We start from the raw sequence: 14,699 nt of genomic DNA on the forward strand, positions 1-14,699 counted from the left end.
TGCCTCGGGAGGTGTCAAGTGGAGCTGGAAGGGCTGGCACAGGGAAGATGCTGGCGTGTTGGTTCCTTCTGCTAATTGTGCCTCTCTCTTGGGCAGAGCCCAGCCCTTTCCAGGAGGAAATCACCCTGCAAGTGCCCAGTGCGGCTGAGATCAAATCCCGGATCTCATCCACATCCTCCGTCTCCACAGACCTCAACAGCCTGGACACCAGTGAGGAGGGGGCCGAGACCCCGGTGGTGCAGTCCGATGAGGAGGAGCCCCAGGAAGACCGCCCTGAAGCCCAGGCGGCCATGAGCTAGCAGCAGACTCCTGTTCTTTCCTCATCCCGCCTCCGCATGGACCTGCCAGCATGAGAGGAAGGAAGGCTGCTGGCCGTTTGACTCCTGCTCAGTGCGCCCCGAGCACTCTCCCCATCCCAAGCTGCTGCCGCCCTGCACGTGCAGAGAGAAGCACGTTCCTCAGTCAGCCAGGGGAGAAGGAGGGGGTGCAGAAGCAGAGGGGTATCGTAGCGCTCAGAAATTAACTCTTCAGGCTACTTGGCTACTAACACGCCCGCTTCACCCCTCCAAGTTGCTGCACAAGCCGTGGGCTCAGCTGTGCCCATTGCTGGCGGGATGTTAGCCCTGCATTCCAGTGGACCCTCCGCCTGACTCCAGGAACATGTGTAACCAGAGCCTATAGAGAAATAACACTCGTGTCCAAACAGCAGTCGGGGTGATACGTGTTATTGGAGAGCCCCCAACACCCCATGGACAGTGGAGATGAGGGGCTGGAGAAGGTTGGCCTGGGAAGGAGTTGCTGAAGGAAGAAGAGGAGAGCCTCAGGCAGGGGAGACAGGCTTAAGGCAGAGAATGAAGCAGTTACACCTGCACTACCAAGGGCAAGACCATGGTAGCAAATGAGCTAAGTTTTCTCAGCCGTTGGAGCACAGGGGTGTTCCGTTATTCCCAGACCAGGCATCAGCCCAATCCAGTGGCCATTCTAACGCCCAGCAGAAACACAAGTGGCATAGTCCTCATTACTTACCCCCGAGAGCTACAGGGGTCAGTGGTGCAAAATCCCCAACCCATCCCAGTAATAATATTGCGCACTTCTCTGAGGCTGTGCAGTTTCAAAGGGCTTTGCTTGCACATCTGCTTGTAGAGGAGCCAGCCTGCGACAGCAGTGAGAATGCTCTGATTCCCACGCTAAACCCGCAAGGCTGGCGGGCGTGGGAGTGCAGTGGTCTGTAACATGACCCCAGGAGAATGCAATTCTCCATCCATTTTATGACCCTGATACTAGCATCCATCTAGTGCAGCAAAGCTGACTGGCTCCCTACTCCCAGCACAACACCCAGCCTGGCCGCTGGCTGCCTTACCCGAGATGTTACATGCTGAGCGAAGGACAGCTCGTCACTTGGACTCCTCCTTACTATCCGTCTCAGTCTCTCCCTGCTCTGCCCAGCCACTGTAGCCACACACAGCTCAAGCTGCATCACCATTTAGGGAGGCGTACTGCTGCCACCAATTGCTCTGAGACAGGAAAGCTCTGGCCACAAGGAGACTGTGTGAAACAGGGAAAACAAAGGCTGGTATATAAATAACAGAGGTTGGGTAGTGCTCTAGACCCAGGCTGTTTCCCAGGGCGCACCCAGAGCAGCGTACAGCACATACTAACTTTTCAACAGACCTGGTTGGATCCCGGCTGCAGCATTTAGCATCCCAAGTCCCATAAAATCACGAGCCAGGTGCAGATGAGTCACCCTCTGTCCACAATCCTGCCTCATAAAGTACTTTCCAGAGAAAAAGGTTAGAGGGAAAATGTCTGTGAAGAGGAAGTGACTCAGGGGACTGGCAACTCCTGAGAGATGGGAGCAGCACACATACAGGCCTGGCAAGCTGTTAATCCCAGCGGAAAATTCAAGAAATGAAAGAGCACTGCAGAGTGAGGGCTGCCCCCAGCACCCTGATTTCAGAGCTGGTTTTTGCAACTGTCCGGGGACAGAGCTGTGCAGGGACTCGCCTATGATCAGAAGGGTTCTGTTCAATGTTTCTGGCCACTCTGGCTCATGCATAGCTTAAGCTTTCCAGTGCCCCAGGTCTCCACTCCTGTGCTAGGAAGCTTGTTTCCTCCAGGAGTGGTTTTCCAGGTCCTTGCTGTTTTGGGGTCGGGGTGAGTTTTGTGGGATTGCTTGGGGCTGCAGTGAGTTCCTGTTAGTGGCTTTGCAAGGCAGAATTTGACAGCTGTTCACCAGCTTTGGGCTTGGGTCACAAGCCAATCTCAAGCCAGACATTTTGTTGTGCAGCATCTGTAGCCCCCAGCCACTCTCCAAAGCATGGAGTCCCTCCGATTCTCTTCCAAAGTCCTGGCACGGAACTCAGGTGTCTAGATTCCATATGGGCTTCTGTTCTCGCGAGGTGTGGTACACTTTGACTCTGCTGCAGAGAAGCATAAACACTAGAGCAGGTGGCTAGCTGATTGAGGTTAATGGGCTTACTCACAAGCATGTGTTGAACCTTAAGCATAAGACTGTCACTGGATTTGAGCCAGCGTGCTCTGCACATTGCAAGATCGAGCCCTAAATGGGCTAGTTAAATTTCTCCTGCGCTCATGTCTGTATTTAGGGAGCAGTTCCAACATAGGAGAATTGTCTCTGAATACTTGTGTGAATCATAGCATTTATTATCTTTGCTCAGTGGGAGCTCTGGAGTTCAGCATACACCCCAGACGTTGGAGACAGCAGAATCGTAGAATCCTAGGGTTGAAGGGGCCTCAGGAGATCATCAAGTACAGCTCCCTGCCCAAAGCAAGATCAATCCCAACTAAATCATCTGGGCCAGGACTTTTGTCAAGCCAGGACTTAAAAACATCTAGGGATGGAGATTCTACCACCTCTCTAGTTAGCACATTCCAGTGCTTCACCACCCTCATGGTGAAACAGTTCTTCCTAATATTCAACCTCCACCTCTCACTCTGTAACTTTAGACCATTGCTCCTTGTTCTGCCATCTGTCACCACTGAGAACAGCCTCTCTCCATCCTCTTTAGAGCCCCCTTTCAGGATGTTGAAGGCTGCTATTAAATCGCCCCTCACTCTTCTTTTCTGCAAACTAAATAAGCCCAAATCCCTCAGCCTCTCTTCATTGGTCATGTGCGCCAGCCCCCTAATAGTTTTTGTTGCCCTCCACTGGACCTGCTCCAGTACATCCACATCCTTTTTGCACTGGGGAGCCCAGAACTGGATGCAGTACTGAAGATGTGGCCTCACCAGTGTCAAACAGAGGGGAATAATAACTTATTTAGATCTGCTGGAAGTGTTGCTCCTAATGCACCCCAATATGCCATTAGCCTTCTTGACTGCAAGGGCACATTGTTGACTCATATCCAGCCTCTCATCGGCTGTGTCTACACTAGCCCCAAACTTCGAAATGGCCATGCAAATGGCCATTTCGAAGTTTACTAATAAAGCGTTGAAATGCATATTCAGCGCTTCATTAGCATGCGGGCAGTCGCGGCACTTCGAAATTGATGCGCCTCGCCACCGCACGGCTTGTCCCGACGGGGCTCCTTTTCAAAAGGACCCCTCCTACTTCGAAGTCCCCTTATTCCCATCAGCTCATGGGAATAAGGGGACTTCGAAGTAGGCGGGGTCCTTTCAAAAAGGAGCCCCTTCAGGACGAGCCACGCGGCAGCGAGGCACATCAATTTTGAAGTGCCGCGGCCGCCCGCATGCTAATGAAGCGCTGAATATGCATTTCAGCACTTCATTAGTAAACTTCGAAATGGCCATTTGCGTGGCCATTTTGAAGTTTGGGGCTAGTGTAGACACGGCCATCCACTGCAATCCCTAGGTCCTTTTCTGCTGCACTGCTACTTGGCCAGTCATTCCCCCAGCCTGTAACAATGCTTGGGATTCTTCCATCCCAAATGCAGGACTCTGCATTTGTCCTTGTTGAACCTCATCACGTTACTTTTGGCTCAATCCTTCAGCTTAGCTAGGTCATTCTGGACCTTATCCCTACACTCCATCATATCTACCTCTCCCTCTAGCTTCGTGTTGTTTGCAGATTTGCTGACGATGCGATACATCCCCTCATCCAGGTCTGTTATAAAGATGTTGAACAATACCGGAAATGATAGATGGTTGGACTCTGTGGTATTTTAGGAATGATTTTTTACATACACACCCACCAGACAAACACTCTGTTTTGGCAGCTTGTCTGGCTGAGACACTGAGATACAAACCGATGGGAGTCACTTTTATTTACAGTTAAGGATAAGCAGGGTGGGGCCAGTGGATCTAACTTGCACATCTAGCTCTTTACACTGTGTCTACCCTATAATGCAAAATCCCGCTCTTTGGCCTAGGTTAAAGCTTTGCCGAAAGGTGCACCGTGCTCCAGTAGGCTGGTCAGACTAGCCTAGTGAGATGCTAAACATGCCCTGTGTTGTATAATCCATTAACTCTGAACAGGTTGCAGTGTAGTCATGGGGGTTAATGGTTCAATAAAATTTCAGGTTCAGATGTGTGTGGTGTCTGCCCTCCAGTGGGGAATGTGATTAGGCATTAGAAATGAGCCCAGGAATTAGCCTGTATTTACAGTCCCTGTAGGAAAAAACATGTTCTTGCAGAGGCAACTTGCCGATAAATTGTTTTCCATGTGCACAGACAGCAAAAACAAGGGCTGGGTGCTTTTACCGTGTGAAAAATGCATCATCCCAGCTCCACAGGAATTTAAACAACTGCCAGATCCTGATAACCAAGCCCTTCAAGCGAGGGGAAGTTTGCCAGGATGAGTCTGCTTTATCACTCCAGCTGCTCTGTGCTGAGGGAAGTGGTCAGGTCTTCTGTCATCCATAGTGACAGCTCCAGGATTAGATCAGCAGACCTCAAAACCCCGGAACACGGTGCCTGGAGGATATTCATTGGACAAGTAGTCCCAGTGCTAAACCATAGATATATTGGCCACAGCAGCAAGTGGGAGAATGTTAGAGCAACTATTAAAGGCCCTCAAAGCCCAAACACACTTCCAGATCTGAAACTTCTGTGCTATCGGATTGATGTAGAAGAATTGTCGAAGAAAGCAAGACAAAGTGGCAAGACCAGCACCAATGTTCCCTCTAATTTTTCCCACTCATGTGGAATAAATTTTATGTGCACTGCAGCATGCGCAGCATCAGTAGAAACGTGTTGCCGGCTGTGGGCATCCTTTTAATCAGCTGGGTGACATCTGAATCTCTCCTGGGTGGGTGCCCAAGTGTTCAGCTTACACGGAACATAGACTAACACAGTGACCAGCTCTGGGCTCTAGCATCTGCACTCAGTTACCAACACAGCTTTTAGAGGTTTGTGGGTGCATATATATATTAAGGTAAACATGTCTATAGAATATAAACCTTCCTATTTCATGGCATATAGTGTGTAACATCATTAGTTTTCAGTATTGGAAACAACTTCCTCTTTGGGCAGATTATTACATAACCATCTTGCGTGTTTTTAGCATCTTCCACTGAAGTATCTACTACAGACCAATGTTCCCGCTAATCTTTTCCATCTGTGTGTAGAATAAATTTTGCTATACGCATCAAGGCAGGTGGGAACGTAGGCTACCAGGAGAGAAATAAGCTATGCTGTGAGTGCTCTGCTAATCAGCTGGGTGGTATTGGAATCTCTTCTCAGTGGCTGCACAAGCGCACAACTTACAGGGAACACAGCTACAGACCACCGCCTGAAGCAAGCCTATGGTTTAAATGGACCCCAGTTGGATCTGAAATGACAATTCCTCTGCTCATTTCCCCAGGATAATCCATGTTTTCTTACTTTCAAAAACAGATGCTGACGTCTAGCCGCTCACTCTCTCCCCCTCTCACACACAAACAAACAAAGGCGAACACATCCACAGCTAAGAAAGGTGGCAACTCCAAGAACTGGGACAGAGCAGGGAATATGTCTTCACAGTCAGGCACTGAGATAAAGATGCTGTCACCTCCGCCGCGACCCTAGGGGAGGGGTGCTGGCTAGCTTGGAGCATGGGGGCAGGGAACAGGACAGGGCCCCCCATAAGCTTTCTGGTGCCCTGTGCAGCCTGAAGACCTGTACCCTGCGCTCCCTGTGGAGGGGGCTGCGGGAGTGAGGCCCAACAGCCGGGAGGCAAAATGCGGGAATAGGGGGCAGGTGGGGCGAGGAGGCGCGGCAGGGGGAATGGGCCCGATGGGGCTGGGAGGTGGAGCGGGGTGGGGTGCAGGGGGAATGGGTCCAACCCGGGGGCAGAGCAGGGACAAGGGGTGGGGGCTACTGGCGCTGGCCCTGCCCACAGCCGGTGGGGTCCGGCCCTAGGCACACGCAGCACAGGGCACCCCTGCACTAAACGCGGCGCACTCCGGGTGCCGGGCCAGCGCTGGAAGAGGACAAGGAGCACGTGGCGGAGCGGGTCCAGCATCAGAGCCAGCCCCGCCCCGGGCCCGGCCAAACGCCCAGGGGGTGCTCCGCGCGCTTCCGGGTGGGCACAGCCCCCGGCCCACGGCAGCCCGCTGGTCCCGCCGTGCGTCACCCCGGCAACGGGGACGCTTCTAGCGCGGGGCGGAACTAAGGCCCGAATCGGCTCTTCCTGACTGGCTCTGCGAGCTCTCCCCTCGTGCCGGAAGTACCGCCCCCTGGGCGGAAGCGGAAGCGCCCGCGCCGAAGATGACGGGCGCTGCAGCCGCTGTGCTGGGGCTCTGGCTGCTGCTGGGGTTTCCTGGCGGCTGTGGGGGTGCGGCGGCGGCCCCCCGGGACAGCCTGCGGGAGGAGCTGCTGCTCAGCCCGCTCCCCTCCGGGGACCTCGCCGCCACCTTCCAGTTCCGGGTCCGCTGGGACTCGGAGCTGCACCGGGAGGGAGGTGAGGGGCGGCTCCGTGTTCAGTGGGGCGGGGCTGGTGGCGCACCGGGTGGGGGCCGCTGCTCCGCTGCCGCGCTGGCTGGTGCCGGTGGCTGGTGCCGCGTGCTGCTGGCCCCGCTGTGCGCGTCTCGCTCACTCTGCTTCCTGCAGTCTCTCACTACAGGCTCTTTCCCAAGGCCCTGGGTCAGCTCATCTCCAAGTACTTGGTGCGAGAGCTGCATCTGTCCCTCACCCAGGGCTTCTGGCGAACCCGCACCTGGGGACAACCCTACCTGCAGGCTCCAGCCGGCGCGGAGCTCTGGGTCTGGTTGCAGGATTCCGTCACTGAGTAAGTGCCTTGAGTGGTATCACAGTCACTCCTCTCAAAGACAATATTGCCACCGTGCCCAGCCAAGGGTGTGGCAGCACCTCTTACCAGCATCTGAAGGGCCATACTTACCTGTCACCCTGTGGGCCGTATTGCCGCTACTCACATTTTAAATACTGATTGGTAGCCTCTAAACCAGGGGTGGGCAATAAGTAACACATGGTCTGGACCTGGTTCATTAGGGATAGCCCCGGCAGGGAACTAAATGCTTTATTTAGCCGAGCGTGGGTACAGCCACTCGCCGCTCCTGTTGGCTGTGGCTTGCCAAAGGGAGCTGTGGGGAGTGGTGCAGGCTGAGTCGTGGCTTTCTGAGTCTCCTGTTGGCTGGGAATGGTGAACTGCAGCCCCTGGGAGCATCTTTACCTGCAGACACTCAGATAAACAAAATGTCTGATGGCTAACCTTGGTGAACAGCATGCAAGCCACTTATTGCCCTCCCTTGCTCTAAACTGTGGGGCGATTAATCTGCTGGCATAAATTGATGTGTTTGGGTATTATGACTGTAAATGCACAGAAACACCAATAAATAAACAGAACTGCATCTCTTTATCGCTGGTGAATTTGGTCCCACACATCCCAGTATATAATCCTCCATAATCTGTTATCATCTGTAATCTCTCTTTGGCTGCAAAACCATGTTACAAAGCTGGCTGGTAGCTGCATTGTAGATTAGGCTGTGCCATGATCTCAGGTTAGGGAATTGCACTCTGAAAGTGTGAAATAAGCAGCTGTTCATCCTGAGGATGCCAGGATCTAGTCCTGTGTTTGCACTACACTGTGCATAGCTGTGATGTTCTATAAAGAATATGTGTATTTGTTATTGGACGAAATGTAATTAATTTGCGGGCCGTATGTTGACAAGATTCTGTTTTTACTCTTCTGAGCCCAGTGACGATACCCTTGTAGTCTTTGCGTGCTATGATGAGTTCATTGAGATCATCCCTATCTTACTTTCATGGATCTCTTTCCAATGTCATTGCTCAATAACTTCATTTCTTTCTGTCTCCTGCGCTCTTGTTTTATTATTGTGTGGTTATGGCTCCAGTAGTGATATTTACAAATTTACTAGCAGACTTCTTTTTGCAATGATGTATTAATTTATCAATAACAACATATAAACATTTTATTTCAAGCAATCCTTACAGATTTGGGAGAGAGTGAAAGTTGTGTAACTTGTTGCCTCTGATATTTCTCCTTCAGTGTTGATAAAGCCTGGAAAGAACTTAGTAACATCCTCTCAGGGATATTCTGCGCTTCTCTGAACTTCATTGATTCTACCAACACTGTCACTCCAACAGCATCATTCAAACCACTGGGTTTGGCCAATGGTGAGACAGACAAGACCTCTGTGGAAGGGCTGGACTTTGCTCATGGTGTAGGAGAGATGCTTATTGATTATTGAGAGTCCACAGTTGCTCTGATACTGAGTGCAGAGTCTGGATACAGGTCCTGGGAGGACTTTTGGTTATAGCCTTTTTTTTTTTTTTTTAATTCTAAGTAAAGGTCTTGTAAGTGAATTTTGTAAGTAGTGAAATACTGGACAGCCCTAGAAGCAGAAATGTCCTATGGCCATAGGACATACACATTACGGACAACAACTGTGCTAGATTCACCCCCGCCAGGGTCTCATTCTTGACCTGACAGGACGCCTTTTAGGCAACAGATGGGGAATTTATGTTCTCCGTCTCACTCTGCCTCATTTCTGAGACTTCTGACAAGGGGGGATCAGTTAATGCCAGTTGTGGTGATTATTGTGATACAGATACCTACACACGGGGGACTGGACTCAAATCTCATGCAGGACACTAAGTAGCAGGAAGCATCTGTGGTCCCAACCACACCAGGCTTGATGTGCACCTGTGACTAAAGGCCCTCTGATAAGAAGCTGATTAGAAAAGCTTCCACCTCTCAAGTTAAATTAGGCCTGTCTATGCAAAGAACTGTGGAAAGTAATGAGGATAGAAAGCTTCCAGGTTGTTCTCCCAGAAACTAGACAAGAAGGTGAGAGAGACACACCTTCCCCCCCACTGTGAAGCTTCTTTGATGAAGTGGCCCCGCAGTGGTGGTCTCCCTTTTCAACAGAACTCATGGGATTCTAGACCCCTTCAGAGACTGGTCAGCTTTGGCGAGTGAGGAATATTGCTTTGGTGCATGTGGTCAGACTAACACCAGGCTCCTAACCCTCCTTTTCCCCCATTCCAGTTACAGATCATCATCTCCTGAGATACGCCGTCTTGCCCCGGGAGGTTGTCTGCACTGAGAACCTCACACCTTGGAAAAAACTGCTGCCATGTGGCTCAAAGGTGAGGGCAAGTGCTGGGCTTTCCACGACCTGATCAACTCATAGCCATAGTCTTGGTAGCTGGGTTTCCAAACAGCAGATGGTACTGAATGGCTGTAGCTCCCCTTGGAATCCTGCTCCCAGCTTAGTAGAAGCAGATGAAACTGGGATATTTGGTGAGCCCTGAAGCCTCTCCAGGGCTCTTTGGAAGTCTGAGGTGCCTGATAGCTTGGTGCTGGTTTCAGACCTGCCTGATTCAATCATATTTTCTCCTTCCCTTCCTGCAGGCTGGTCTTGCTGTATTGCTGAAGGCTGAACGTTTGTTCCACACCAGTTACCACTCTCAGGCAGTGCATATCCGCCCTGTCTGCAGGGTGAGTACTATCGCTCATGTCCAAAAAACTGGGAACACAGTGGCATTTCCGGACAGGCTGATAGACCTTTGATGCGTTAGGAATGAACACGTAGACTGACCAGTAAGAAACGTTTTCTGATCATGCAGGTTGTTGAACTGTACCAGATAAAGTTATGGAGAATAGGCTATAGGAAATGGCTCTGCCTTAGCTCTTCTGAAAGAGGCTGTGTGGGACCTCTAATTCACCCACATCTAACTCACGTGCTCCTCCTCCTCCACTCTTAATCAGTCCCATCTGAGTCCTGCAGTGTGTCTTGTTGACCGGTTATAGCGGCAGCTCCCTCCTGTGATGTTTTGCCCTTCTCAAAGGTGGGTTTGTGTTGAACATAGTCTCTTTGTCTTGTCCTCCAGGATGCTTCATGTCTGAGTGTTTCCTGGGAGCTTAGACAGACCCTCACCGTGGTCTTTGACTCCTTCTCCGTTGGCCAAGGAAAGAGTGGTAATTGGAATAACCTACAGTATGTTGAGTGTCCGTGGGTTCGCTGAGCCTCCCTCACTCATGCTCTGGCTGACCTCTGTGTCTCTGTCCTCCAGACTGGTCCCTTTTTAAGATGTTCTCACGCACCATCACCGACGCTTGTCCTCTCGCATCTGAGAGCAAAATCTATGTTGATATTTCCAGTAAGACCCAGGTGAGGCTTCCTGTTCGTTTTCCTGCCTAGTATCCTGACATAGCCCCCTGGTGGTATGAATTTGGAACCCCAGCAGCATTGTCTGCCCTCTCCAGTCACATCAGAGGGCAGAGATGGAACTGCTCTGGCATGCTGCGACCTCGAGCTCCACACCAGGATGAGATTCTTGAGAGGATTGCTGTGGCAACGTTGGGTGGATGTGCCTGCTTGTTGAAAGAGTGATATTGCTGTCTGGAAACAGAGTAGCTGGAGTAGTGCAATGGAGGTCTTGAACTAGCTCTGTGCAAGCCAGCTCATGGGTGAGGGACCATTCCTAGACAAAGGACAGGCCAGTCATGCCCAGGGAGGGGATAGCTCTTCATCTGCTGGTCAGCGCAGGGGTTGCCTTTGCCTCGGATGTGCTTTGCTTGCCTTCTCAGGAGAATGAGCTGCTTGAGGTGACCCCACCTCCGCTGTCTGTGCATGAAGCATCTGTCCAAGGAGACAGGAGAACCTATGCCATCTACGACTTACTAAGCCCATCGCTCTTTAATGGGTCTCGCAGCCTCAATGTGCAGCTGAAATGGAAACGACCCCAGGACAGCTGTGAGTGATGAGCAGCTTTATTTTACCGCCCCCCACACATCCAGTTCGGAATGCATCAGTGGCTCCTGCTGCTGTTAGTGACTGCGTGAGCCTGGAGACGGAAGAGGGGACTGCAAGCTACTTGCAGGGGAGAGACAGAGCAGCAGTGTTCAGGGGCCCCTTCCTCCACCCAGCTCTGAGGCAGAAACTGCTCCTCCTCCCATCCCCCTTCTGCTCTGTGTGAAGTGGGGGTGGTAAGAGCCATGTGAAAGGGAAGTGTCCCCTGCCTCTCAGCTCCCTGCTGGGTGGACAGCAATATTCTGGTGGTCAGCTACAGCCGGGCTCAGCTGTTACTGGTTCCTGTTTGATTGCTCTTTTGCAGCGGATCTTTCAACACCGGTGCTCTATGCTCAGCGCTATGTGAGTGGATATGGCCTGCAGACAGGAGAAATCTGCACCCTGGTTTATAACACCCACCCGTACCGGGCTTTCCCTGTGATACTGCTGGAGACGGTGCCCTGGTACCTGAGGCTGTATGTTCACACGTTGGTCATCACCACCAAGGGAAAGGAAAACAAACCAAGTAAGGAATTCACACTGAGCAGACTCCCCTGGTACCAGAGTCTCACTGCAGAGTAAAAAGTAAATGGGTTGGGCTGATAAGGGACACAAACAGAACCATCTCTCTATCAGTGTTCCATTATACTCCATGGAGACATGTAACAAGGCTGGTGGGAGCTTCTTCTCTTATGGTGGTATCCCTGAAGATAGGGAGAGGCAGATGGTGTATTCATCACTGAGCCTTTCTGACATGAGACTCCTGTTTATCTTGGTATGTTGTTCGGGGGTGGTGAGATCTGGTCAATTTCAGTGTCTTTTGCCTTGTTGTTCTCCTGTGCATTGCATACTGAGTCTTGATTGTCCAGAAGAAAGCAGAGCTCAGTCCCTGCCCCAAGGAGTGCATGCTCTAATTGTGGAGAACAGAAAGGTTGTGTGAAGTGTGTGTAATCCTGTGCCCTCTCCTCCTCTAGGAGACTCTTCGGGGGGAGGGCAGAAGCAACAGTATCACTCAGTTTACTCTGTGTTAGTGGCGAAGATTCCCAGTAGGATGACATGTGGCCATCTTTGGTGTTAGGTTATATCCACTACCAGCCGGCTCAGGACCGAAGGCGGCCCCATCTACTGGAGTTGCTGATCCAGCTCCCAGCAAACTCTGTCACCAAGATTGCCATCCAGTTCGAGAGGGCCTTGCTGAGGTGGACAGAGTACACCCCTGATCCTAATCATGGCTTTTATGTGAGGTAAGGCCACGTGCTCTTGCTGTGGGGTACTTACAGACCTGAGAGCCAGTCTTCGGCAGAGGTTTCCATTTGCAGACCTGTCACAGGTTCTGGCCCCAGTGAAGCACACATTGCTTCGCTGCTGGTGGATGTGTCCTTTTCCAGTTGTTTCTGAGTGTGACTGAAGACGGTGCATCTTTCAGACTCTCTTGCTGCTTTTATCTTCCCAGTCCGTCTGTCCTGAGTGCCCTGGTGCCAAGTGTCATAGCAATGAAGGCAGAGGATGCTGAGCAGAGTCCTCTTTTCACCTCACTGTGAGTGCACCTTATCTCTGGCCAGGGGAAAAAGGGAGGGGTTGCTTGCATTGGGCTGGAATTCCTGGCCACTTGCTGCACACAGGTCTCCCACGTGGTAGGTGCTCACCTATGTGTGCCAGCACCAGTTCCCTGTACTTACTTGGTAGTTTTCTCAATGGCATGTTCAGAATCTGAGCCACGCTCTCCACCGCTGAGGAGCCCAAGTAAGGGGAAGGGCCAGTACCTGGAGTGGGAGGAAGGAGAAGGCCACATGTGACCATCTGTGTGTATATTCTCATACAGGGCAGCCGTAGTTCAGTAAGAACCTACAGAGTCTATAGCATGGCTTCCCCTATAAGCCCTGCACTTAGTCTGGGATAGTCCTGGGCCCAAATGAACTATCCCGCCCGTGTTTGTGTAATGCTGGCTGACCCCAGTAACCTGTGGGCAAAACTGAACCCGGGCCCTCCAGAGGTTAGTGTATACGCCTCTACTGGAGAGCAGACTCGTTCTTCTCTCTGTGAGTGGTCTTGGAGTCACGAGATGGGACAGTGCACCACACCCAACAGGTGTGTGGGTTGCATCTATTTTCCCTCTTTGAAGCTGTCAGCCTCTCCCAAGGGGTGTTCAGGGAGTGGCTGGAGAATGGGGTTCTGAGCACACCTTTGGGGGGGATGTCAGAGCAGGTGGGCAGTGTTGCTCACCACCAAGCTAGGAAGGACCTGCTGGAATGTTTTGTGTGGGGTGACGTTTCCCACGCCTGCTTCCGTCTCCAGATTTCCTTCTTCCGATGGCTCTAGCTACTTTGTGCGTCTCTACACGGAGCCGCTGCTGGTGAATCTGCCCACGCCTGACTTCAGCATGCCGTATAATGTCATCTGCCTGACCTGCACTGTGGTGGCCGTGTGTTACGGCTCCTTCTACAACCTACTGACCAGAACCTTCCATGTGGAAGAGCCAAGCAGAGGTGGCCTGGCCAAACGACTGGCCAACATCATCCGCAAAGTCAGAGGGGTTCCACCTCTCTGAAAGGAGCCAACTCAGCCAGTGCAGTGGGTGTGTAACTTGGGCTTCGGCGGGAGTGCTACAGTTAGGAATTGCAGGGAGCTTGAGGAAAAATAAACCATCTCTATCTTACTGCCCTCTGCTGCCTCATTACCTCTGTCTCTGGGAGCCCTTGAAGCTACCAGGTCCTGGATAACTTCCAGCAGGAAGAGGCTGGTGGGAATTGTGGTCCTGTAGCTCAGTGGTCCCAGGGAAGTACAGAGCCAGGTAATCGGGAAAGAAGTGTTGTTATCCTGTTTTGGGGAGGGGTAATTTATGTTCTGTAAAAAAGGTGCCAGCAATAAATCAGCTGTTTTGTAGGCTTGTGCCGCTTTGTTTTTATATGTTGGGTTTGGGTGTGTTTTTTTGGTAGCTTTTTCTGTTCCATGGTTTAGCCTCCCAGGTTGACCCTGCCCCTGTCATTCCCACTCCTGGCTCCTCCCTTGGGTCAGCTGTGTAGCTGGATATCTGGATTAAGCACCTTCTTATCCCCTTGTTTGGCATGTTGTACTTCAGAGGTGGAGCTGTTCTTGTTGCCCTGACAACCACCATAAATGCACAGTTGCCTACCCTTCTTTGTGGTGATATTGCAGGAGTAGGTTAAAGCAGGGAACTCACAAAGTCCAGCTAGAGAGCGAACACAGAGGGATGTGGAGACAAAACAGAAAGACTGCACAGAATTGAACAATCACTGATCCTACCTACTCCAAAATAGCATTGCCTGCTACTCCCTGTATTTCAGTTGGTACTAGAAGGATGTGTCTTTATCTCTTAAGACAGTATGTCCTTCCCAACCTCTTATCCCTTAGAGTAACAAGAACAGCTGCACAATGTCAGCCTAGAGCTCCGTCTCCTGCAATACTCTGTTTGCCATGGTCCCTTTCCAAATTATAAACAATCATAGTCTCTTCTGTCTCTCCACCTTGAAGGTCTCTGTAAGCCGCTAGCTATTTATCCTACTT

The 14,699-nt window shown here is 51.4% G+C and overlaps 2 protein-coding genes across 3 annotated transcripts in view; both read left to right on the forward strand.

The window, feature by feature from the left end:
• The window catches only part of DBNDD2 (dysbindin domain containing 2), a 16,115-nt gene extending 11,611 nt beyond the window's left edge, over window positions 1-4,504 (forward strand). The window contains exons 4-5 of one of the 2 annotated variants that reach the window (XM_075011373.1): window positions 97-3,384; window positions 3,802-4,504. In XM_075011373.1, coding sequence (XP_074867474.1) covers window positions 97-299 — 203 coding nt within the window. In that variant the 3' untranslated portion in view covers window positions 300-3,384; window positions 3,802-4,504. The remainder of the gene's footprint in view (window positions 1-96; window positions 3,385-3,801) is intronic. The other variant, XM_075011374.1, reaches the window with a different exon arrangement.
• A 2,155-nt stretch (window positions 4,505-6,659) lies between these two features.
• On the forward strand, window positions 6,660-14,057 carry PIGT (phosphatidylinositol glycan anchor biosynthesis class T). The gene is made up of 12 exons (XM_075011496.1): window positions 6,660-6,859; window positions 7,009-7,186; window positions 8,426-8,553; window positions 9,428-9,528; window positions 9,794-9,880; window positions 10,273-10,360; window positions 10,456-10,553; window positions 10,973-11,138; window positions 11,500-11,700; window positions 12,253-12,418; window positions 12,628-12,711; window positions 13,470-14,057. The coding sequence occupies exons 1-12, from the start codon at window positions 6,667-6,669 to the stop codon at window positions 13,720-13,722; spliced, it is 1,743 nt and encodes a 580-aa protein (XP_074867597.1). The 5' UTR covers window positions 6,660-6,666; the 3' UTR covers window positions 13,723-14,057.
• The last annotated feature ends 642 nt before the right edge of the window (window positions 14,058-14,699 follow it).

This window comes from Carettochelys insculpta, chromosome 17 (assembly GCF_033958435.1).
Source record: "Carettochelys insculpta isolate YL-2023 chromosome 17, ASM3395843v1, whole genome shotgun sequence".
In the NCBI taxonomy this organism is placed as follows: domain Eukaryota; kingdom Metazoa; phylum Chordata; order Testudines; family Carettochelyidae; genus Carettochelys; species Carettochelys insculpta.

What these genes read in the sequence shown, in the direction of transcription:
- PIGT (XM_075011496.1), top strand. Translation starts at nt 6,667, where the DNA reads ATGACGGGCGCTGCAGCCGCTGTGCTGGGGCTCTGGCTGCTGCTGGGG. An exon ending in GAAACGACCCCAGGACAGCT is followed by an intron (nt 11,139 to 11,499) that starts GTGAGTGATGAG and finishes GCTCTTTTGCAG; the next exon opens with CGGATCTTTCAACACCGGTG. An exon ending in AATCATGGCTTTTATGTGAG is followed by an intron (nt 12,419 to 12,627) that starts GTAAGGCCACGT and finishes TTATCTTCCCAG; the next exon opens with TCCGTCTGTCCTGAGTGCCC.